Source organism: Cibotium barometz, chromosome 2, assembly GCF_041138505.1.
Source record: "Cibotium barometz isolate CiBa-2024 chromosome 2, ASM4113850v1, whole genome shotgun sequence".
Taxonomy (NCBI): Eukaryota; Viridiplantae; Streptophyta; class Polypodiopsida; order Cyatheales; family Cibotiaceae; genus Cibotium; species Cibotium barometz.
The window spans coordinates 5,261,397-5,287,979 of NC_141047.1; the positions used below are offsets into that span (position 1 = coordinate 5,261,397).

Sequence of the window (26,583 nt, forward strand, 5' to 3'; positions counted from 1 at the left end):
GCTTTTAACAAGCATGGCACAAGTTTTTGGAAGCAAAATGTGAGGTTGATGCTTGCTGGAATTTTCTGATATTGACATTTTTGGAGGTCTCATTGTTGACATTTATGCATGTACATACTTGTGAGTTTCATATGATACATATACCCTCATGGTACATCTTTAGAGGGCTGTTTTTGGTGGCTATTCTTGAGGCTTTGGATCCATAGAGGATGGATTACTCTCTTGGACAGATTTAGACTCATTGACCTTTACTCATCATTGGATGGCTCTTGAGGTTCATAGTGCTACTAATATTTTCCTTCACTCAAGAGAGTTCATGGGTATATGGCTTCTACCATATACATGGTTTCGAAGATGAAACATATTTGGGTGGGGATGGCTTGTAACGTGGTAGCCTATGGGCACTAGTCTTGTACATATGAATTGATGTTTGGGCCAAAGGCCAAGGGGAGTAATTGTAATGAGACAATGGGCATGGTCATGTGTGAAGGCCAAGGAGTGTGAAATGGGGGCTAGGTATAAAGGACAATGGGCTAGACCCCTAATCATAATGAATGAAGGATAATCATACTTTAAGATTGCTTGAAATACACCAAAGCTTGAGGCTCATAAACCTGAATTATGTACATGCATTTAAGCTTTATTATCAACTTCCTTGGTAAGCTAAAACCTTCACATGCACAACTTTTCATATACAAACTATCTCTGCTATCTTGAGCACACCTGCTGTGCAGAAGCCAAAATCAATATCAACTCATTACTTTATGGAAACAAGCAAAGAAAATTGCTCTAAAAAGAATATATTCTTTTATTTCTACAAAGCTAAAGTATGGCACTAATTAAAAATAGAAATTTCTCATACCTTGCAATATCAAGGGCAAAATCTATAGCTTTCATAGCCCTTAGAGGGCCCTTTTTTTTAAGGAATGCGTACAAATCCCCCTGATTTTGGGGAAAGACAAAAACAGATGAGAACATTGGTGCCATGAAAAACATCAAACTTAACAAAACTTAAGTGCATTTAAGAAAAAATTTAAAGTTTGCTGAATTTCATAAGTTCACTAAGCAACTGCAAGATCAAACGGACCTTTTAAGAGCTAAGCACAATACAAAGAAGAAATTACCTGAGGCAAATATTCAAAGATGATCATTACAGGGGGGCTTTGCGTTATGGCACCCAGAAACTGCACAATATGGGGGTGGCGTAGCTTTTGTAAAAGAGACAACTCAGACCTAAATGCCACGCTGTAGAATTCATCCCAAAAGAAAAAAAAAACCAATAATTGCCTTCTTCAAACCACATAAATATATTATAAGACTATTAAGCATAGTAATAATGGTTTCTTTCTTTCTTGCAAAGAGATGATAGTGACATTTTCATAAGACTACTGCTTAAAAAGAATGTACTAGTAAATGCAGACAATTCAACTTTAAAGATAAGTGCAGTTGTGGACCCATACTTCTATGAGAGACGCGAGGCTAGTTCATGATTAGGAAACAATCACCTTTATATACACACGGGTAACCAATCCTTGAAAATAAACTTGAAAATGAGGAAGACTCATCCTGAAACCGGCCTCTGGTAGAAACCAAAGTGCAGTAGACTAGCAGTCACCCTTCCACTTGTAGTCCAAATATAAAACAAATGTGATTGGAGCTAGAGTGCCCCAAATCTGAAATAAAACCGAAACCTGTTGGCCCCAAAGCTTGGCGCCCCTTGCGGTATTTCTTTATTCAATTTCAAAAATATGTAGGCTGAGTACAACAAAACCAGCCAAGAGAATACACCTATATGTCCAATCTGGCAGCCCACAATTACCTCTTAGCACAGAGGACTCACACACACAGATCTGTGTCTCAAAGCAACACTCTGTGCTTCCCTCTGATCAGCCAAGACCATTCAGCAGGACAGCCTTGAGCATACATCTGGCATATCTCATGCACATGATTCCACAACTTAGCACAAACATACATTCACTGTCCAATCTCTGTTTCCACCCTTTTCAATCTGCCATACCCCTCCTCTCACAAGGGGCCAGATAGCACAACTCTGCACCAGACATAAGCCAATGGAAAGAAAGACATATGAACAAGTTCAGAGCTTACCAAATCAGCTCATGGTTCTGCACTTGCGAAGCCAATCGTACCAATCTGTACTTGCCTTCTTGCAACCACTTGTCTGATGTATCAGATAACTCTGGGAAAGCTTAGCCTGCAGCTGGAGATGCACTGTGCTCTACTGTTCAGGTTTGAACAGATCTGCCACTAGCTGTACCTGCCCGTACAGGTCACTGTACCTGTCCGTACAGTTTCCACACGTGCTTGTACTGTACTGGTCAGTACCTAACAGCAGCCCCCTGCTGACTATACCTGTCAACACAGCCTGCAATTGTACTGTCCAGCGCCGCTTGCTCCTGACCTGTCCGTACACTGTACTAGCAGTCGTACAGTACTATACCTGCAATCTTACCTGCCTGCGCTGCCTGTACCAACAACTGCAGCCGCCTGCAGCAGCCGCGGCCAGTACCTGCAGTACGGTTTCCTGTCAGCGCCACCTGTACCTGCAGTCATACAGCTCTGTACAGCCTGTTTTCTTCTCACACACAGCAGCAGTCGACTTGCTTCCCCTACTCTCCACGCTTGTTACTTGCACGTAGGTTACACGCCTCTCCAAAAGCTAGAGAGAGAGAGAAGTGAGAGAGGCATGCAACTCCAAAAGTGGAGTGGCCTCTCTCCAAACTTATCCTAGGGCCCCAACTTTAATAATCATTAAAGTTCCCTAGGGGCCACTAAGGCCTAGGGGCAACCATAAATAAAACATTAAAATATTAATGTTCTAGTTCCCCCCTTCACACCTGGAAATGTCCATACATCATTCTCTCTGTCCGGGCACCCCAAATGTGAATCATTTAATATTTTTGCTCAACAACCACCATGCCCACACTTGTGCTGTTCCATTTTCACACGGCCATGACATACCCCCCTCTTGAAAAATGGCAAGCGTCCTCGATTGCATTCTGGTGATACAGCAAAATATTCAAAGTGATACAATATGGCAAGATCAACGTCCCAATCTCTCTAAGCCATGCACATATATCAACATTCACTGCAAACCAATGGCGTAGTAGTAGTCCAAGTTGTATACCACTGTGAACCATACACAACCACAATATCCCATGTGACTAGTACACATATATCATAGAAGTCCCATAAACAGATGTACTGTCAGCCATCAGTACCTTCGGGTGAGATAAAAACTGCACCAAGCGACCTCTAGATGTCATTTGAGCCTGTCTGTATCAAGGGAGTGAAGGTGCTACCCCCCTCTTGAGCATCAGGTAATGCTCCAGACCCATGCTCTGCTGAACCTAAATGAGCCACAACAAGAGTCGGCTCTAACTCAAAGTCATCGAGATAAAGCTGCAAAACCTGAGGTGAAACTGTTAAGTCACCTTCCTTTATCCACTTCGCATCCATCGGTGAATAGTTCTTGAACTTCACAAGATAATGACGGGAAACTTTACCTCGTACCTTTCTTTCCTTATGTGCCAGTATCTGCTCTGGAATAAGAACCTCATCAAGTTCCTCAACTTCCGGCTGAGCCTCATCTGATACATCCTCCGGCACATCCCCACGGAAAGGTCTAAGGAGACTCACGTGAAAAGCATTGTGAATCCTCCAATGATCTGGTAGCTTCAAACGATAGGCTACCTCACCAATCTTTTCCAATACCTGAAAAGGTCCATAATAACGCATGCTCAACTTAGGGAATAAGCGCTCTTTACCCTTCATCTTCTTGAGTCTAGCCTTTTCAAAGCGCAAAAGAACCCAATCACCCAATGCAAACTCTAAAACACGTCTGTGACGGTCTGCGGCTTTCTTTTGCTTCTGCTAAGTTTTCTGGAGTGCCAACTTAACTCTCCGATAAGCTTCATCCATGTTTTCCACATACTGATCAGCCTCAAAGATCTTATCCTTTGTATGCAAAATGGGTGGTACCTTCTTCCCTCCTTCCACAATCTCAAAAGGCGCGTTGCCTGTCGAGGTATGAACAGTGTTGTTATATGCAAACTCCACCAAAGGAAGATACTTTTCCCATTGTTGCTTGTGCTCTGACACATAACACTTGAGAAGATCTAGCACTGTAGAGTTAGCCTCTTCTGACTGACCATCTGTTTGTGGATGAAATGACGATGAAAACTTGAGAGTTGTACCCATGTTGTCAAACAACCCTCTCTAGAACAAACTCGTCATCCGTGGATCCCGGTCACTAATGATAGATGTAGGCAAGCCATGATACTTGAAGATGTTCGCCATGAACAACTTCACCATATGATCCACTTTGATCGTCTTACGCACGCGAATGAAATGAGCCTGCTTATTGAACCTGCATATGATAGTCCGCTTCTCGGCATCTTGCAATATTCTACTCTCATAGGCGATCACATGTCCCTCCTGCATGAGAACTGCCCCAATGCTACTTCCGCATGCATCACACTAGACAACAAAAGCCTTTCAGAGGTCCGGTAACACCAATACTGGATCCGAAGTAAGCTTTTCTTTGAGCTTTTTGAATGCTGTAATTTCCCGATCAGCCCATCTAAACGGAGTTGCCTTCTTTGTCAAGGCATGAAGGGGTGAAGCAATTTCAACAAAATACCGTATGTACCGCCTGTAATAGAAACACAATCCTAGAAAGCTCCGTACATCATGCACGGTCCCCGAATCTGGCCAACTAAGAATTGCTTCCACCTTCGCTGGATCCATACGGGCTCCATGCTTAGACACAATATGCCCCAAGAAATGTATCTCTTGCAAAAAGAACTCACTCTTCTTGGCATTAACAACCAGCCTATGGTTCCAGAGTTCTGCAAACACAATGGCCAAATGCCTTCTATGCTCTTCCTCAGTTTGTGAATGCACAATCATATCATCAAAGAATGTGCCCACAAACGCTCTATGAGGCCGGAAAATCTTGTCCATCATTCTGTTAAATGTGGCAGGTGCATTTGTCAAACCAAAGGGCATAACCAAGAACTCATACAACCCAAACGTGGTTCGAAATGTTGTCTTATGCACATCCTCGGGTCTTATACGTATGTGATGATACCCGCTTTTCAAGTCAATGCGACTAAAGACTGTAGAGCCCTGTAAGCGGTCCAAAATGTCATCGATCCTCGGAATGGGGAATCAATTCTTGATGGTGTTCTTGTTCAGCGCCCTGTAATCAATACACATGCGCCAAGAACCATCCTTCTTTTGCACTAAGAGTACAGGTGAGCAAAAGGGTGATGAGCTAGGCTGTATCAACCCTTTATTCAAAAGCTCCTCTACCTGACTCATAATTTCTTCCTGTTGGACTGCACTAACACGGTACGACGGTCTATTTGGTGGAGTACTACCAGGAATTAGATCAATGGCATGATCTTCTGGCCTCTCCGGAGAAAGTTCCCCTGGCAATGACTCGGAAAAACAATCTTGGAATCCACATAAGAAATCAGTCCTGTCCTTATCTAACATAGACAAATTAGACTTAGTGAAACCGGCCTCTGATAGAAAACCAGAGTGCGGTAGATTAGCAATCACCCGTCCACTTGTAGTCTAGATGTGAAAACAAAGCAGATTGGAGCTAGAGTGCCCAAATCTGAAAACACAGCGACACCTGTTGGCCCCAAAGCTTGGCGCCCCTTGCGGTATTTCTTTATTCAATTATAATAAAATGAATGGCTGAGTACAACACAAAGATCAGCCAAGAGTTTACACCTGTAAGTCCAATCTGACGGCCCACAAATCCTTCTCAGCACAGAGGATCTATGCACACAGATCTGTGTCTTCAAACAACACACTGTGCCTCCCTCTGATCAGCCAAGATCACTAAGCAGGCCAGCCATGGGCATACATCTGGCATAACTCAAGTGCATGATACATCTTCTCAGCTCAAACATACATGTGCTGTCCAATCTCTGTCTCAACCCTTGTCAATCTGCCATACCCCTCCTCTCACAAGGGGCCAGATAACACATATCTGCAACAGACATCAAGCAGTAGAAAGAGAGATAGATGAACAGAAACAGAGCTTACCAAGTTCAGCTCGTGAAACAGCACTGGAGGAAGCAACAGCACCAATCTGTACTTGCAGGCACTTGTATCCACAACCCTGCTTCACACATGTGCTTGTACTTGCCTGTATCCTCCTCCTGATGTTCACTCTTATGCTGTCCTTGAAAGTACAGATCTGAAAATCAGCACTGTACTTGATTGTACTTGACTGTACTTGCCTGTACTTGACGGTACGGTCTTTCTGCAGAGAATCAGAGGTAGCCGCCTGCTGGATTTTGCTACTGGTTACCTGCGTCGTCCTGCTACAGTACTGTCCAGCACCTGTACTTGCCCTAGAACTGGCCGTACAGTGTACCTGCAGAAAGTACAGGGCTGTACTTGCAGTCGTACAGCACTGTACAGCCTGTATCCTGCAGTTGCAGGCGCCTGTACCAGCCCCACAGACCTGCGCTTCTCTGTACACAGCAATCCCTGCAGTCGTACAGTACTGTACGGCTGTTGTACAGCTTCTTCTACACACAGTTCACAGAAAAACAGCAGCTAGACCAGTCTTCAGCAGCCGCCTGGAGCTTCTTCAGCTTTTCCACGCTTGAATTCTCTCTTTTGCTCCACGACTCCCAAAAAGGGAAGAGAGAGAGAGAGAGAAGAGAGAGAAAACTCCAAAAGTGGAGTGACTCTCCCCCAAATTAATCCCTAGGGCCCCAAACTTTAATAAGTTCCTAGGACCACTAAGGCCTAGGGGCAAACTTTAATAAACATTAAAGTTTAATGTTTCTAGTTCCCCCCTTCACACCTAGGGATGTCCACACATCTTAAACTCTGTCCGGGCACCCCCCATGTGAATCATAAAATATTCTGACTCTGCAACCACCATGCCCACACTTGTACTGCTCCATTTTCACAGGGCCATGACATACCCCCCTCTTGAAAAATGGCAAGCGTCCTCGATTGCATTCTGGTGATGCATCAAAATATCCAAAGTGAAATATACAATATGGCAAGATCAGCGTCCCAATCTCTCTAAGCCATACACATGTATCATCATTCACTGCAAACCAATGGCATAGTAATAGTCCAAGTTGTATACCACTGTGAACCATACATATCCACAAAAATCTCCATGTGACTAGTACACATATATCATAGAAGTCCCATAAACAGATGTACTGTCAGCCTCAGTACCTTCGGGTGAGATAAAAACTGCACCAAGCGACCTCTAGATGTCATCTGAGCCTGTCTGTATCAAGGGAGTGGAGGTGCTACCCCCCTCTTGAGCATCAGGTAATGCTCCAGACTCATGCTCGGCTGAACCTGAATGAGCCACAATAAGAGTCGGCTCTAACTCAAAGGCATCGAGATAAAGCTGCAAAACCTGAGGTGAATATGTTAAGTCACCTTCCTCCATCCACTTCGCATCCATCGGTGAATAGTTCTTGAACTTCACAAGATAGCAACGGGAAAATTTACCTCGTACCTTCCTTTCTTTATGTGCCAGTATCTGCTCTGGAATCAGAACCTCATCAAGTTCCTCAACTTCCGGCTGAGCCTCATCTGATACATCCTCAGGCACATCCCCACGGAAAGGTCTAAGAAGACTCACGTGAAAAGCATTGTGAATCCTCCAGTGATCTGGTAACTTCAAACGATAGGTTACCTCACCAATCTTTTCCAAAACCTGAAAAGGCCCATAATATCGCATGCTCAACTTAGAGAATAAGCGCTCTTTACCCTTCATCTTCTTGAGTCTAGCCTTTTCAAAGCGCAAAAGAACCCAATCACCCAATGCAAACTGTAAATCACGTCTGTGACGGTCTGCGGCTTTCTTTTGCTTCTGCTGAGTTTTCTGGAGGGCCAACTTAACTCTCCGATAAGCTTCATCCAAGCTCTCCACATACTGATCGGCCTCAAAGATCTTATCCTTTGTATGCAAAATGGGTGGTACCTTCTTCCCTCCTTCTACAATCTCAAAAGGCGCCTTGCCTGTCGAGCTATGTACAGTGTTGTTATATGCAAACTCCACCAAAGGGAGATACTTTTCCCATTGTTGCTTGTGCTCTGACACATAACACTTGAGAAGATCCAACACTGTAGAGTTAGCCTCTTCTGACTGACCATCTGTCTGTGGATGAAATGACGATGAAAACTTGAGAGTTGTACCCATGTTGTCAAACAACTCTCTCCAAAACAAACTCGTCATCCGTGGATCACGGTCACTAATGATAGAAGTAGGCAAGCCATGATACTTGAAGATGTTCGCCATGAACAACTTCACCATATGATCCACTTTAACTGTCTTCCGCACGGGAATGAAATGAGCCTGCTTACTGAACCTGCATATGATAGTCCAGATGCCATCATTTCCCGTTTGTGTCCGTGGAAGATCAAATACAAAATCCATGGCAATGCTCTCCCAAGGTCTATCCGGAATAGGTAAAGGCTGTAATAACCCTGGTGTCTTCTGACGGTCAAACTTTACCTTCTGACATACGATGCATTGCCTCACAAAGGCATCAACATCTCTTCTCAAGGTTGGCCAATAAAAGAAAGTCTCCACTGCTTTGACCGTGGCGTCAATACCTCTATGACCTGCATACGGTGGAGCATGACTTTCAATCATAACCTTGAGTCGCAATGGCCTGGTAACACACAGTCTGCCATGCATCAATAAAAACCCATCTCTGAGAGTATAGTGCTCATGGCGCTGACCCTCAGACATCTGATCATACAACCTTTCAAAGTCCTCATCATGGGCATACTGCTCTTTCATTTCATCAAGCTCATGATGATAAGCAAGTGAAACTGCAGAGACCTGTGGCTTGCGTGACAAAGCATCTGCCACTACATTCTTTTTGCCTTCCACATGCACAATCTGGAAGTGAAACATTGACAAAAAGTTTGCCCAACGCAGATGCTTCTCTGAAAGCTTAGTCTGCGTGAGGAAATAACGCAAGGTCTGATGATCTGTCTCAACAGTGAAATCAGCCCCAAGCAAGTAGTGTTTCCATGTAGAAAAAGCGTGAATTACAGCCAACATCTCTTTCTCATACACCTGTAAATGCTGCTCAGCATCTTGCAAAACTCTACTCTCATAGGCTATCACATGTCCCTCTTGCATGAGAACTGCACCAATGCTACTTCCACATGCATCACACTGGACAACAAAAGCCTTTCGGAGGTCCGGTAACACCAATACTGGGTCCGAAGTAAGCTTTTCTTTGAGCTTTTTGAATGCTGTAATTTCCCGATCAGCCCATCTAAACGGAGTTGCTTTCTTCGTCAAAGCATGAAGAGGCGAAGCAATTTCAGCAAAGTGCCGTATGTAACGCCTGTAATAGGAACACAATCCTAGAAAACTGCGTACATCATGCACGGTCCTCAAAGCTGGCCAATTAGGTATTGCTTCCACCTTTGCTGGATCCATACGGACTCCATGACCAGACACAATATGCCCCAAGAAATGTATCTCCTGCAAGAAAAACTCACTCTTCTTGCCATTAACCACCAATCTATGGTTTCTGAGTTCTGCAAACACAATGGCCAAATGCCTTCTATGCTCTTCCTCAGTTCGTGAATGCACAATCATATCATCAAAGAATGTGCCCACAAACTCTCTATGAGGCCTGAAAATCCTGTCCATCATTCTGTTAAATGTGGCAGGCGCATTTGTCAAACCAAAGGGCATAACCAAGAACTCATACAATCCAAACGTGGTTCGGAATGCTGTCTTATGCACATCCTCGGGTCTAATGCGTATCTGATGATACCCGCTTTTCAAGTCAATACGACTAAAGACTATGGAGCCCTGTAAGCGGTCCAAGATGTCATCGATCCTCGGTATGGGGAATCGATTCTTGATGGTATTCTTATTCAGCGCCATGTAATCTATACACATGCGCCAAGAACCATCCTTCTTCTGCACTAAGAGCACAGGTGAGCAAAAGGGTGATGAGCTAGGCTGAATCAACCCCTTATTAATCTCTTCCTGTTGGGCTGCACTAACACGGTACGGCGGTCTATTCGGTGGAGTACTACCAGGAATTAGATCTATGGCATGATCTTCTGGCCTCTCAGGAGGTAATTCTCCTGGCAACGACTCGGAAAAACAGTCTTGAAACCCACTTAAGAAATCAGCCCTGTCCTTATCTAACATTGACAAATTAGACTTAGACTCATCATCCTTTTTTTTTTTCCAAGAAAAGATCCTTTCATTAGTTATATAAAAACGCCCATAGGGCTACAAAAGATCTCTCCTGCTCCTAAGAGAGATAGAGCAGCGAATACATCATGGCAGCCTGGGAGACTCTCCCTAGGTGCTGCAGAATACAAACATCAGTACAAAGAACTGAGCGGCTAAATCATACAATAGGGGGGGGGGAAAGCCACACAGGTGGCCTGTAGTGCCAGCGGGGGGATCCCGTGTGTAAGGTGTAGAAAGGGCCACAGCGCCAAGTGGTGTGAAAGGCCTGGCACCGTAAGATCGCCTCATCCGAGTCTCCCCGGATGCGGTCGTACTGTCCTCGCAGGGTGTGAATCAACTCCTGCCAAATCCCCCGTACAGTCTCTGCAGGTGGCTCCAATCTCCCCTCAAAGGCCGTAAAGCACCGGGCCCTCCAGGTGAACCAGATGGTGAGGCTGCTGAGGAGCTCCCATCGTAAATCCCTCTCCTGAGTCCAGCTGGCGGACGAGAAATCCGGTGCCGGAACCAGGCGCGGCTGGCCCCTAATAAATCTGATGGCCTGACTGCCCTGCTCCATCTCATAGCCCATAGCAGGCCCTGACGAAGTCGACCAAGCAGCGGCACCCCACGTAAACATACCCTCTGGAGAGAGGGGAGCCAGAATACGCAGCATCCGCATCCAAATCTGCTCTGCCTGAGGGCAGTCCCAAAGGCAATGTCTCTGTGTCTCCATAGGGTGGCCGCATCGGACGCAGGCCGCCGGAAGACCGCTGTAAACAAGCCAAGTGCCAACTGCTGAGCCCCTGTGGGCGACCAGCCACTGAAAAGCCGAGATCCTGCGGGCCTGCCGACTAGCCCAGAGCGGAGCCCAGAAATCCTCAAGGAACTCCTGTGAGAGTCCCTGTAGATGCCAATGCCCCGCTGCCGCTGGAGAAACCGTCCTCCTCGCCGTCAAAATATGCCGCCCCAGCCGAACAGTATACTGGAAAAAGGTGATCTCTGTGGCCTCAAGGGATGCATAAGGATCATGCCACTCGTACTCCCCGGGGTCCCACTGTAGCCGGGCCAAGGGGCGCGCTGCATATGCCCATATGCGCCAATCCGGGAGCACATCAGCAGGGTCGGGGTCAATATGCCACTTCCGAGAAGCGGCAGCCACTACCCGAATCCTCTGAAAGGTGCCCTCTGCAACCAAAGGCGACTCCACCTCCACTCTCTGGAGTCTGCCCTCATCCTGGATCTCATAGTAGAGGCATCTGCCATCCTCAGTGTTAGCTCTGACAGCAATCAAGATCTCCAACTGTGTAAAGGCTCCCATCCACCGTGGGGCCACTGGCTCGAGAGGCGTGAACCACTCCTCTGTGAGTGCCTCCTGTATATCATCCCTCATAATCAAACCCCCTCTGAAGTGACTCAGCCTCTCCACCTGGATCTCCTCTGGTAGACTGCAGAAAGCCTGCCAGTCTCCAAAACTACGAGCTGGGCCTGCCGCTAAAGGTCCCCAGGCTAGACGAGGCCGAGAACCCAGCATATGACCCTACTCCATGCGAACCGCTGGGCTCCAGATGAGCGGCTGTCGGGCCCGCTCCTCAACACAAGAAGGAGGCCGCTGAGAGAGCCCCGGTCTCAGCAGCTCCCAAGCTCTCAGGATGCTCAAAGCAAATCTGTCCTCCCATCCTCTACTGAGGCCTGTCCTCCTCATCTCTATGAAGATCCAGCGAATCTCTGGTGCCCAAGTACCCCCTGCTGGGGGCGCCCGAGCCTGTAGTCGCTGCAAGAGAAGCTCCTTCCAAGGCTCAGCGCCTGGAAGCAACCCCCGAACAATAAGCTTCCCCAATAAGGCTCTACGCTGATCGACTGGATCTATAATGCCTAAACCGCCCTGAGCCAACGGAAGTGTAATAACTGCCCATGCAACCTTTGCCCGAGCTGGCTGACCATCCCTCCCGGACCACAGAAAGTTCCTGATCAGCCTCTGTACCTGGCTGATGCAAGAGCTCGAGAAAATCCAGCAAGACGTAATGTACCACATGGTCGCTAATAGCACCTGATTTGCCACCACCACCCTCCCAGCCAAGGATAGCCGAGCTGTACTCCAATACAATAGCTTCTTCCGAATGCTCAGAAGAAGCGGGGCAATCTGCTGCTCAGGTGACAAATCAAGGGCAATCTGGCATCCCAAATACCGCACTGCTGTGCCTGGAGGAATCCATTGAAAACCGGGGTCCGGGCTCCATGCCAGAGTGGGAGCACTACTGATCCAAAAGGCCACTGTCTTGCGCCAATTGATCAGTGCTCCCGAAGCTGCACTAAAAACCTGGAGCGACTGCTCAGCCCGAATAAGATTGGCCTCATGGCCATGCAAAAATAAGCCCGTGTCGTCTGCAAACTCAGCATCAAGCAGGTCCTCCCCCAGGACTGGGAGCTGCAGTCCTCTCAAACCAACCTCTTCTGCCGTCAAATACATACTCATAGCCTCCGCAAAGAAGAGAAAAAGGAAAGGGGCGAGAGGACACCCCTGACGGACTGATCTGGTCAGCTCAAAACTCGGCCCCCGTCCTCCTGCAATCAGCACCTAGCTGCGAGCTGTGGAATACAGAGCTGCCACCCCTCTGATCCATCCTGGCTCAAAGCCCAGGCGAAGCATAGTGCCCTCTAAGAACCCCCAATCAACTCTATCGTATGCCTTCTCAAAATCGAGAAGCATCACGACCAAGTCCTCGCCAAGAAATCTAGCTCGGGCCGTCGCCTCCCAGAAAGTAAAGATGTTGTCAAGGATACTGCGCTCCTTGACAAATCCTGTCTGAGTAGCATGAATCAACTCCCCCAAGAAGGGCTGGATCCTCAAACTCAAGGCCTTTGCCAAGACCTTGTAGACTGTTGAGGATCGTAATAGGCCTCCAATGCCGAATGTCATCTGATACTCCCTCCCCCTTGGGGATAAGATAGATCAAGCCCTCTGAAAAGCTCTGCGGCATCACCCCAGTGTCCAAAACATGCTGAAAGCCCCTGCGGAGGCCTGGCCCCAAAAGGTCCCAATAGCGCATAAAAAAGGCCGGCGTCAGTCCGTCCTCCCCTGGGCAACTATGTCGCGGCAGGACCCGCAAGGCCTCGGCAAGCTCAATCTCTGACAGAGGCGCACCTAAAACTGTACGCATATGGTCTGTGACCCTCCTCTGCACATGGGCCCACACAGTCTGTCTGCAAACATCTCGATCCTCAGTGGCTGGCTCCACTGAAAGCAGGTCACTATAAAATGCAGTAGCAATGGCTCTGATCTCCCCGAGCTCAGTAGCTACCGATCCGTCCGGTCTACCCAGCTGGCGGACTCCTGCTCGCGCATGTCGGGGTCCCGTGATCTCAAAAAACTCTCCAGTCACTCTATCACCAAGCTGCGTCCACTGAGAGGCCTGACGACGATAGTAAAACTCATGTCTCTGCTCCTCTACCTCTCTAACCTCCTGGCGTGCCTGGCTCAGCTAGGACGCCACCCACTCACATGCAGGCTGCTGCTCCTGAAGGCGCTGTAGCGAAGCAAGGCTGCGTCTCAGCCGTTGCTCCCGCTCGCGAATCTCTCCCAGTCGTGTCAAAGCTACAGCGTGTAGAAAAGAGCTAAGATCAATGAGCCCCTGGGCACACTGGCCCGCTGCATCCTGGTCAGAGCACTGACTATCATGCCAGATCCTCTCAATATCCTCAGCGAGACTGGGATCTGTAAGTACCCTCTCTGGGATCCTCAACTGCAAGCTGGGCTCCCGGGTCCCCTCCTCCAATGTCAATATAACTGGCGCATGATCTGAAAATGAGGTGCCAGCGAGAATGCCGACGGAGCCCCCTCGCTCCCCTAACCAGTCGCCCACATAAAAGCGATCAATCCGTGATAGATTAGTCCCTCCCTGCCGGCGATCCGACCGAGAGAAACTAAGGCTGTCCTGAGACCGGGAGAAAGCCCCATGCTGCCATGCATCAGTGATCCTCAGTGACATGCAAAACCGGTCCCAAGCTGCAAGCTCCGTGCCGTGCACTGTAACATGACTGCCTCCCACCCTATCTGCCGGGTCCTCAAGCATGTTGAAGTCTCCCCCAACACACCAATGTGCGGCCTCTGGCAATGCATCTGTAACCTGACTCCAGAACTCTGCTCTGGCGCTAGCATGATTGGGCGCATAGATGTTGAGCACACCCAATAGCTCATCATGCATCCTCAGAATCACATACTGTGCTCTACCAGGCACAATGATCCCTCGATCCACAATGGCCTGCCGCCATACATCTGCAATAACCATGCATACTCCTCCCTGTCCACCCAAAGGACCAAACCCTGCACCCATCTACCAGGCATCACCGAACCATATCTCCGGATCCTGCTCTCACCCAAGTGGTGCTCCTGCATCATCAGAATATCAATGCTGCCACCAACCAGGCATCTCTGAAGCTCCTGCCTCAAGCAGCCTCGATAGCGTATAAAGTGTGCTCCGCCAAGGCCCTGTACATTCCATGAGATGATCCTCATGGATGCCCTGCTGAGGTGGATGCTGTCTCAGCCATACGGCGGGCCTTCGCAAGCGGCTTGGATGGAGAGTAGTCCCCATCCGAACGGCTGCGAATCTGCCCACCCGGTGTACTGCAAGAATCCCGGATCAGGCGCCAGTGGCTGTGGCCCATGGCGACTGCCTCCTGCTCTGACAGAGCAACCTCGTGTATACTAACATATCCAGGGTCGCGTGCCAAGTCTGCCACTATGCGCACGACCAAATGACGAATCCCTGAGGTATCCACACTCCCGGGATCCAAGAAAAAATGAGCCAACTCCCAAAGTCGGCCTATCACATCTGTCACCTCCAAATCGCTCATGTGGTGCGAAAACTCAACTGCCTGAGTCTTCAAAGTGCTGAGAGCGAGCTCTAGAGTCCACTCCCGGTCACAAGGTCCACAAAGAGGGAACGAGAAGGCCACCGCTGAGTCTAGTGCCTCCTCCCCGCGGGCCGGAGGTATCACTACATGAACGCGAATGGGTGCTGGCTCATGGGGGCCCTCTGCTCCAAAAAGCCGTGTGAAAGTATAATCAAAAGCCTCCGAGCGCTGTCTAATGCCAAGGCGACTCAGCCGACTGCGGATAGATGAAATCCGTGAGGCCCTAATTGGCATAGGTCTCCTCTGTGATGCTCGAGCGAGGTCAGTGCTCAACGCTCTCCGGACTGCAGGTGAGCGCCAGGGAACTGCCAGGGCCTCCCGGGAAGGTGAGGCAGGCAGAGGGGGAGGAGGGGGAGGCGAGGGAGGTGGAGAGGGAGCCGCTGCCGAAGCCGGAGCGGAGGCGGGAGGAGGCGATGGTGGAAGCGAGGCGGAGGGAGGGGACGGGGGTGGGGGGGGTGAAGGAGGGGGAGCTGGCATCTCCTGGTCCTCCGTCGCTGCAGGGGTCTCCTCCTGTAGGGGAGCAAAGCTGTTCCTCACGGGAACCCAGTGAGGCTGAGACTGTGGCTGCTGCTGCAGCGGTCTCTGGGCGTGCTGCTGTGGCTGTCTCCGTCGGCGGCGCCCCTGTCCAAGCTGCCACTCCGAGGTCTCTGTGGCCTGAGCAGGTGTCCCGGAGGCAGCCTGCCGAGCCGAATCTGTGGGCGGGCCATCAGTGGCCTGCTGCTGTGGTGCGGGTCGAGGTCTCCTGCGAGGGCAGGCCTTGGCCAGATGACCGACCTGCCTGCAAATGAAGCACTGGTTCGGGAGCCCCGAGAACTCCACTCTCTGATCTATCCACCCCCCCCCTATCCTAGGTAGCTGAATGACCTTAGGAAGGGAGGAGATGTCAGACACCAACACTCTGACCGAAGGTAGCCCCGCTGCTCTGGCCACCACTGAAGCAGCTGAGGGGCCCGTCTCTAGTACCGAGCCCACCAATGCTCCGAGCCTGGAGAGGAGCGGAAGATACTCCCGACGGAGACCAGGGAAACAAACTGTAACATGGAAGAGGCACTCTCCCTGCTCCGCCGCTGCTGGGTCAAATCCATGCTGCCAAGGTCTGAAGAAAGCCCGAGCACCCCTGATGTCAAGGGGACTCATGGCAAGGACCTTGGCAACGCTCTGGGCGGCCTCGAACTCGATCTGATAATGTCCCCGGCCCAGAAGCTGTACATAGAAGATCCCTGATCTCCCCTCTGCTGGGGCGAGTGCCGACTATACGGCAGATGGTGGAATGAGCCTGGAGGCGTTCCACCTCTGCGGTGAGGCTCGCTTCCTCTTCCGGCGAAAGAGAAAGCCTGATGGGGGTGACCTCGGGGGCGGGCGAGGGGGCTGCGGAAGAGTCCCTCTGAGGCGGGGCGGGAGGAGCCTCCATCAGAGTCTGAAGCTGCGGCGAAGGCGAGGCGAAGGCGGAAACCTGCTGGAAACGAACTGCACACAGAGAGGCGGGATACGGAGCGAAAAAAGAGAAACAAAACCCCAAGGGGGGGGGCGGAAGCTAGAAGGAGAAGGCGAATGATAAAAAAGAAAAAAAACCCCAAAAAAAGGGGAAGGCGGGTGCTGCGCGCAACTGGGAAATGGAGGAAGCGAGCGGATGGGGGAGGATGAGGCGCAGCAGAGTGGGGGCGCGAAGGCAAGGGGGAGGCGCGAGGAAATGAAGCGAAGCGGATCAGAAAAAAAACGGGGGGGGGGGGGGGGGGGGGGCGCAACAGCGGAAGCAGGCGAGGGGGGGCTAGAGAAAACCCCGCGGCGGGCAATGAAGGCGGAGGAGGGGAAGGAACGATGGGCAGGCGGGAGGGCGAGCAGGTAGGCGGGGGCGACAAGCGCAATGCAGAACGACGGGCAGGGGCGACGGGAGCTTCAGCGAGCGCTGGTTAGACTCATCATCCTGTGCATCCTTTACATAAATCAAATACGCGGAAAGATGCTTTTTCATTACTGATGAAATCGCCGAAGCGGATACAATAGGAACAGATTCCCCTTTGAGTTTTACATCCAATACATGCTCTTTCCCTCTATGAGTCAGAGTAATTTTCCTATTGTAAGTATCCACCACCGCATGTACCCTGTGGCACCATGGCATCCCCAGCAAAACATCACAGCCAATTCAAACAGGTTTTCTCTTCCGTATGGCTCACATCTACATTTGAGGTGGATGTTATGACCGCATGGCACAAGCTGGATGCTTCAAAGTGTGATAGTTTGGAGGATTATAACAAGAAGTTTTGGGAAGCCCTACTCCCAGTGACTTCTTATCGTGCCGTGCCATTATCTGAGCAGGTAGAGAAGTATTGTTGTGGGCTGCCCAAGGAGGTACGAGATTATTGTATAAAGACAAGAGTAACGAACATGTCACAGATGATTGAAAATGCTATGACAGCTAATGCGTTACTCACAGGTGGTTCATCTGGATTTAAAGGCTGTAAGAAATTGGGCAAGAAAGCTGAAAAATTTGGGCATGCTTCTCGTGATGCTAAAGGGTCTATAGAGACAAAGTATAAGAAGTTGCCAATGCCCAAAAGGACTTCTGAGGAAAGACAGGCTTTGAGAGATGCTCAAAAGTGTTTCTACTGTACTGAAGAGGGGCATATGTCATTCAATTGTCCCAAAAGAACGTCCAAAAAGGACCCTGACAATAAAGGAGAGCCCAAGCCAAAGAAACCAAAGCCTTCTGCAGGCTTAGTTCTTGATCTTGTGGGGGAGCAGCTAGGTGGTGAAGCTACAGAGTTGTGCAGGGCATGGGGCAAAGTGAGAGATCAGAATGCTTTGATCTTCTTTGACACAGGTGCTAGAGCCAACTTCATTTCACCAGATTTGGCTGGCCGATTGGGGATTCGCGCAGAGGAGATGGGGCCGTTAAATGAGGCAAATATGGCTTGTCCAGGGTATGCAGAACCCGTTACTCCTATCATTGGGAAGCTTCGGCTTCATATGCAGGGTTATGTGGACAGCGAGGAGTTCTTCATCATGCCTTTAGATGTCTTTCAATTGGATCTAGAGAAAGCCTATGACAGAGTCCATTGTTGGTCCTTTGTAGCAAGAGTGATGGAGAAGCTAGGCTTTGGAAATAGGATAGCTACATGTATCTATACTCTCACTGCTAGAGGTTACTCTAAGTTATTATTAAATGGGAGATTAGTTGGGGGATTTGAGATCAGAAGGTCTATGAGATAGGGTTGTCCTTTGGCCCCTTTGCTTTTTGCTATTGTTTCTCATCCTTTGATAGTGGTTTTAGAAGAAGCTGGAGGGAGAGGGATAGTATTAGGGTTGAAGCTTAAAAATGTTTTGTTGATGACTCTTTGCTATTTTTGAAATCTGATGATGACAATGTAAGACTGTGGTGGGTGCTATGCCCTGCAAAAGAAGAGTAGACCACCACTGCAAAGCATTGCCCTTGAGAAAAGTGGCAGCTTTCCTCACCTTAGAAGACTCTGTGTAATTCCCACCAGAAAAAGCAGCATCAAACTGCTGTAAAAAGGTAAGTGCCTTCAATTTATCCTTGGCCCCACTGAAAGTGTCAAACTTCACTGCAGCTCCCCCTTCCTTGTAATCCTTCGCCTTTCCCATAGGCGTTAGATTATCATATGGAAGTGGTTTCGTGAGATTGCTGCCCCCAACATTCATACCCATCATTGGGTCAACATTTCCCATTCCCATGGCAGGCATACCATACATTCCAGCCATGTTTCCATACATTCCATTATGCATACCTGGCTGCATGCCACCAAACATATTGCCTTGCATCCCAGGTTGCATGCCTGCAAACATATTTCCAGCCATACCGGACTGCATACCACCATACATATTCCCTTGCATGCCAGGCTGAAAGTTGGCTCCAAAAGGCCCATACATACCCATGCCTCCCTGAGGATAACCCCCAGTCATGGATTGGAACACCGAGCCACCACCAAAATAACCTGGATGCATATTCTGCTGAGGAACAGGTGGCTGTCCATAGAAGGAACTCTGTGGGTTAGCACCAAAAGCATGCTGCATATTCGGAAACTGGCCAAAAGATGGTTCCTGTGGGATAGCACCACTATGACCCTCAGGAAGATTCTTCGAACGAACCTTCTTCTTCTTTTTCTGGGGCTCTGTGCGGGGCTCTGTGCGAGATCTCATAAATTCAGCAAATCTCTCACTCTGTGTGACCTGCATAAAAGTATCCATAACACTAGCCAAGCGATCTTTGAACCGAGCATCATCATCCTCTTTACCATGCACATCTTCTGGCTGTGTTACATCCTCATAAGGCTCAACATCTGCAGCCTGTTCTCCTGCAAAAATATCCTCAGATACATCTCTTTCAGGAGAAGTCTCTTGCTCTTCTTCTTCATGATAAAAGTACTCATCCTCTGTATCAGACATGTTTGCTGAATTTTCAGCGATGGCTTTCTTCAAAGCAACCACGAGCTCACCCCCTTCAGAAAGTTGATGATTGGTCCCGGCAACGGAACCTTGAAACCGGCCTCTGATAGAAAACCAGAGTGCGGTAGATTAGCAATCACCCGTCCACTTGTAGTCTAGATGTGAAAACAAAGCAGATTGGAGCTAGAGTGCCCAAATCTGAAAACACAGCGACACCTGTTGGCCCCAAAGCTTGGCGCCCCTTGCGGTATTTCTTTATTCAATTATAATAAAATGAATGGCTGAGTACAACACAAAGATCAGCCAAGAGTTTACACCTGTAAGTCCAATCTGACGGCCCACAAATCCTTCTCAGCACAGAGGATCTATGCACACAGATCTGTGTCTTCAAACAACACACTGTGCCTCCCTCTGATCAGCCAAGATCACTAAGCAGGCCAGCCATGGGCATACATCTGGCATAACTCAAGTGCATGATACATCTTCTCAGCTCAAACATACATGTGCTGTCCAATCTCTGTCTCAACCCTTGTCAATCTGCCATACCCCTCCTCTCACAAGGGGCCAGATAACACATATCTGCAACAGACATCAAGCAGTAGAAAGAGAGATAGATGAACAGAAACAGAGCTTACCAAGTTCAGCTCGTGAAACAGCACTGGAGGAAGCAACAGCACCAATCTGTACTTGCAGGCACTTGTATCCACAACCCTGCTTCACACATGTGCTTGTACTTGCCTGTATCCTCCTCCTGATGTTCACTCTTATGCTGTCCTTGAAAGTACAGATCTGAAAATCAGCACTGTACTTGATTGTACTTGACTGTACTTGCCTGTACTTGACGGTACGGTCTTTCTGCAGAGAATCAGAGGTAGCCGCCTGCTGGATTTTGCTACTGGTTACCTGCGCCGTCCTGCTACAGTACTGTCCAGCACCTGTACTTGCCCTAGAACTGGCCATACAGTGTACCTGCAGAAAGTACAGGGCTGTACTTGCAGTCGTACAGCACTGTACAGCCTGTATCCTGCAGTTGCAGGCGCCTGTACCAGCCCCACAGACCTGCGCTTCTCTGTACACAGCAATCCCTGCAGTCGTACAGTACTGTACGGCTGTTGTACAGCTTCTTCTACACAGTTCACAGAAAAACAGCAGCTAGACCAGTCTTCAGCAGCCGCCTGGAGCTTCTTCAGCTTTTCCACGCTTGAATTCTCTCTTTTGCTCCACGACTCCCAAAAAGGGAAGAGAGAGAGAGAGAGAAGAGAGAGAAAACTCCAAAAGTGGAGTGACTCTCCCCCAAATTAATCCCTAGGGCCCCAAACTTTAATAAGTTCCTAGGACCACTAAGGCCTAGGGGCAAACTTTAATAAACATTAAAGTTTAATGTTTCTAGTTCCCCCTTCACACCTAGGGATGTCCACACATCTTAAACTCTGTCCGGGCACCCCCCATGTGAATCATAAAATATTCTGACTCTGCAACCACCATGCCCACACTTGTACTGCTCCATTTTCACAGGGCCATGACACTTAGACTCATTATCTTGTGCATCCTTTACATAAATCAAGTACGCGGAAAGATGCTTTTTCATTACTGATGAAATTGCCGAAGCTGATACAATAGGAACAGATTCCCCTTTAAGTTTTACATCCAAAACATGTTCTTTCCCTCTATGAGACAGAGTGATCTTCCTATTGTATGTGTCCACCACCGCATGTACTCTGTGGCACCATGGCATACCCAACAAAACATCACAGCCATCCAGAGGCATGATGAAAAACTCTTCGTTGTCCACATAACCCTGCAAATGAAGCCGGAGCTTCCCAATGATAGGAGTAACGGGTTCTGCATACCCTGGACAAGCCATGTTAGCCTCATATAACGGCCCCATCTCCTCTGCACGAATCCCCAATCGGCCAATCAAATCCGGTGAATTAAAGTTGGCTCTGGCACCTGTATCAAAGAATATCAAGGCATTTTGATCTCTCACTTTGCCCCATGCCCTGCACAACTCTGTCTCTTCACCACCTGGCTGTTCCCCTACAAGATCAGGAACTAACCCTGCAGAAGGTTTTGGTTTCTTTGACTTGGCCTCTCCTTTATTGTCAGAGTCCTTTTGGGACTTTCTCTTGGGACAATTAAATGACATATGTCCCTCTTCAGTACAGTAAAAACATTTCCGAGCATCTCTCAAAGCCTGTCTCTCCTCAGAAGTTCTCTTGGGCATTGGCAACTTCTTATACCTCGTCTCTGAAGACCCTTTAGCATCACGAGAAGCATGCCCAGATTTTTCAGCTTTCTTGCTCAAGTTCTTACTGCCTTTAAACCCAGATGAACCTCCAGTGAGTAACGCATTAGCTGTCATAGCATTCTCTATCATCTGTGACATGTTCGTTACTCGAGTCTTGATACAATAATCACGCACCTCTATGGACAGCCCACAACAATACTTCTCTACCTGCTCAGACAAAGGCACTGCACGCTAAGAAGTTACTGGGAGTAAAGCTTCCCAAAACTTCTTGTTATAATCTTCCAAATTCTCACACTGTGAAGCATCCAACTTGTGCCATGCAGTCATAACATCCACCTCAAATGTAGATGTGAGCCATACAGAAGAGAACACCTGTTTAAATTGTACCCAAGTAGTGGGTGCTATGCCTTGCAGAAGAAGAGTAGACTACCACTGCAAAGCATTGCCTTTGAGAAAAGTGGCAGCTTTCCTCACTTTAGAGGACTCTGTGTAATTCCCACCAAAAAAAGCAGCATCAAACTGCTGTAAAAAGGTAAGTGCTTTTAATTTATCTTTGGCTCCACTGAATGTATCAAATTTCACAGCAGCTCCCCCTTCCTTATAATCCTTTGCCTTTCCCATAGGCGTTAGATTATCTTATGGAAGTGGCTTCGCAAGATTGCTGCCCCCAACATTCATGCCCATCATAGGGTCAACATTACCCATTCCCACACATGGCATGCCATACATTCCAGCCATGTTTCCAAACATACCATTATGCATACCTGGCTGCATACCACCATACATGTTTGCTTGCATTCCAGGTTGCATGTTCCCAAACATATTTCCTTGCATTCCGGACTACATACCACCATACATATTCCCCTGCATTCCAGGCTGAAAATTTGCTCCAAAAGTCCCTGGCATACCCATGCCTCCCTAAGGATAACCCCCAGTCATGGATTGGAACACCGAGCCACCACCAAAATAACCTGGATGCATAGTCTGCTGAGGAATAGATGACTGTCCAAAGAAGGAACTCTGAGAGTTAGCATCATAAGCATGCTGCATGTTCGGAAACTGTCCAAAAGATGGATCCTATGGGAAGGCACCACTATGACCCTGAGGAAGGTTCTTAGAACGCACCTTCTTCTTCTTCTTTTCAGGCTCTGTGCGGGATCTCATAAATTCAGCAAACTTCTCACTTTGTGTGAGCTGCATAAACACATCCATAACACCAGCCAAACGATTTTTAAACTGAGCATCATTTTCCTCTTTACCAAGCACATCTTCTGGCTGTGTTACATCCTCATATTGCTCAACATCTGCAGCTTGTTGTCTTGCAAAAATATCCTCAGATGCATTTCTCTCAGGAGAGGTCTCTTGCTCTTCCCTTTCATGATAAAAGTACTCGTCTTCTGTATCAGACATGTTGCTGAATTTTTCAACGATGACTTTCCTTGAGTCAACCACGAGCTCACCCCCTTAAGAAAGTTGATGATTGCTCCCGGGGACGGAACCTTGAAACCGGCCTCTAGTAGAAACCAAAGTGCGGTAGACTAGCAATCACCCTTCCACTTGTAGTTGAGATATAAAACAAATGTGATTGGAGCTAGAGTGCCCCAAATCTGAAATAAAACCGACACCTGTTGGCCCCAAAGCTTGGTGCCCCTTGCGGTATTTCTTTATTCAATTTCAAAAATATGTAGGCTGAGTACAACAAAACCAGCCAAGAGAATACACCTGTATGTCCAATCTGGCAGCCCACAATTACCTCTTAGCACAGAGGATTCACACACACAGATCTGTGTCTCAAAGCAACACTCTGTGCTTCCCTCTGATCAGCCAAGACCATTCAGCAGGACAGCCTTGAGCATACATCTGGCATATCTCATGCACATGATTCCACAACTCAGCGCAAACATACATTCACTGTCCAATCTCTGTTTCCACCCTTGTCAATCTGCCATACCCCTCCTCTCACAAGGGGCCAGATAGCACAACTCTGCAGCAGACATAAGCCAATGTAAAGAAAGACATATGAACAAGTTCAGAGCTTACCAAATCAGCTCGTGGTTCTGTACTTGCGAAGCCAATCGTACCAATCTGTACTTGCCTTCTTGCAACCACTTGTCTGATGTATCAGATAACTCTAGGAAAGCTTAGCCTGCAGCTGGAGATGCATTGTGCTCTACTGTTCAGGTTTGAACAGATCTGCCACCAGCTGTACCTGCCCGTACAGGTCAGTAGAACACTACTGTACCTGTCCGTACAGTTTCCACATAGGCATGCAACTCCAAAAGTGGAGTGGCCTCTCTCCAAACTTATCCTAGGGCCCCAACTTTAATAATCATTAAAGTTCCCTAGGGGCCACTAAGGCCTAGGGGCAACCATAAATAAAACATTAAAATATTAATGTTCTAGTTCCCCCCTTCACACCTAGAATGTCCATACATCATTCTCTCTGTCCGGGCACCCCAAATGTGAATCATTTAATATTTTTGCTCAGCAACCACCATACCCACACTTATGTTGTTCCATTTTCACAGGGCCATGGCACATCCCATGGGTCGAGGCATTCTCGCTAGTGAGTTTGACACAACCGCTCGGACCACGTCAATTGATATTTGTGTAGAGCCTGTAACAAGATGTTGGATAGTGAAGATAAGAACCAAGAATATGAGCCCCTCTCGGAGCTTGCCGACTTTGAGGATTGGATTCACGTTCTTGCAACAACTAGGGATGCTCTTCCATAGAAGCTTGGGACAAGGTTTAAACAATTGGCGGTGCCGAAATCACATCCCTCCTTTGTGCCCGACCCATTTGAAACAGAACCAGCGTTGGCACCCGCTTGCCTTGAGCCAGAGTCCCCCTAGAAAGACCATTTAGCTGCATGGCACAAACCTAAAAACCACCAAACCTTAAAAACACGCACATACACCTACGTGCACACACAACACATGCACACATGCATGCCCACCCGCCCATACGCACTCTCTACTTATGGTAGCATACAGACACGCACACACGCACAACCCCCCCCCTTCTACACCCTCCCCTAGCCCCCCAACCCCTTTGAGAAACTGACCCCCCCTAGACCCTTTAAATTTCCTCCCCCCTAAATTTTTGAAACCCTTCCCCCTTTGCAGAGAATTTCTACAAACACGCACATGCACCTACGTGCACACAAGCACATACACACACCCACATCCAACCCCCCCCCCCCCAAGAAAAAAGGATTGTGTATGTCACGTGGCAACAAAGCCCCATGTTACCATGTGGCACCGACGCATGCCACGTCATCATCGGGGAAAAAAAAGCTGAAAAAGGTCAATGTGCCAAGTGGCAACAAAGGCCCACATTGCATCGGGTGCCAAGTTATCACCCTAAAAAAAAACCTTAATTTTTTTAAAAAATAGAGTACATGACAACACATGCACCTACGTGCACACAAGCACATATACACACCCACATCCAACCCCCCCCCCCCAAAAAAGGATTGTGTATGTCCACGTGGCAACAAAGCCCCATGTTGCCATGTGACACCGATGCATGCCATGTCATCACCGGAAAAAAAAAAGTTGAAAAAAATTTAAAAAAATTAAAGGTCTGCATGCCAAGTGGCAACACAGGCCCACATTGCATCGGGTGCCAAGTCATCACCTGGGGAAAAACCTTGAATTTTTTAAAAAATAGAGTTGTGTGTGCCACATGACAACGCAGGCCCATGTTGCCACACATGATATCAGGTGCCACGTCGTCATCAAACAAAGAAATCTTATTGCTTTATTTTAGAGGATAGGCAACGAAACCGAAGCCAGCAAAAGCCCAAGAATCAACTGGACTCTGCATCTCCTTCAGGCGCAAAACAATTCTCCAACCATGCTAAAATCAAACGAGGTAGAGATTCCCCAGAGGTCAAAACCGAGCCGCACGCCAAGGTCGACATTGTTCGCATTCTAGAATTTCACCCCCCAAGCCACTCTATAATGCTTCACTTCTTTGCGCCCACATAGCCATACTTTCAACACGTGGGCTGAAGAGCCACCAACACTTCATAAAGAGACTCAAAAAGCGCCCGAATCCATTCGGCCATGTCCGACAAGCCACCCATAGCTCGCGATTTACCAATGTATGTACACGAAGTCTTTAGACTTTCCCTATTTGACACTATGCACAAGGCAAGGCCGCTTTATATGTTCCAGCGTCGTCTTACAAAAGATAAGTGGCCGTTCGAGTGGGTAAGATGGAAAAGCATCTTACGGTAGGTTGGATGGGTGAAACTGTGTTGATCTATGGAGTGGTTAAATACCCCCCTTCTTAATGGTGAGTCATGTCCATGTCTTTGCGTCATCCAAGTCGGTGGTGAAGTCGCTGTTAGGATGGAAAGGTGTGGATGGTCCAAGATATGCCATGAAGTAGGCATGTGAGGTTAAGCGGTATAGGTTTCGAACTGTTCTGCAGCCGGATGCAAGGCGTATTGGCGATAAGTTTCGGATTCTCTAGTGTTGTGGAGGTGGCATGAAAGATATAGGTGATGTAGAAGTCATTCATGCGAGGTCTCCATCTATTGTGGAAATGGTTGGGACCCTTCAAATTAAGGTAGTTGGTAGAAGCGGTCTGTACCCTATGATTAGGGGAATGAGCATGGGGACCACCATGGAATTATTTGTATAGGTAGATGGCATTCCGGATCTTCTTGGCGCGACATGATATACCATCAAGCTCACAATGTGATGCCTAGAGATTGGGTTTCTTCGTGGTGAATCCATCGGCTAGGGCGAGGTTTTGTTGGTGTTGA

At 48.2% G+C, this 26,583-nt stretch overlaps 1 protein-coding gene across 4 annotated transcripts in view; it reads right to left on the reverse strand.

The window, feature by feature from the left end:
- Positions 1-26,583, reverse strand: part of LOC147640567 (serine/threonine-protein kinase 12-like) — a 119,056-nt gene that overhangs the window by 51,855 nt on the left and 40,618 nt on the right. For all 4 annotated transcript variants that reach the window (XR_015268045.1, XM_086813046.1, XM_086813041.1 and 1 more), the window contains exons 5-6: positions 1,125-1,245; positions 863-942 (exon numbers count right to left, since the gene is read on the reverse strand). Coding sequence is in view for 3 of the 4 variants with exons in the window: in XM_086813046.1 (XP_086669172.1) it covers positions 863-942; positions 1,125-1,245 (201 nt within the window). In the remaining variant the exon portion in view is untranslated. The remainder of the gene's footprint in view (positions 1-862; positions 943-1,124; positions 1,246-26,583) is intronic.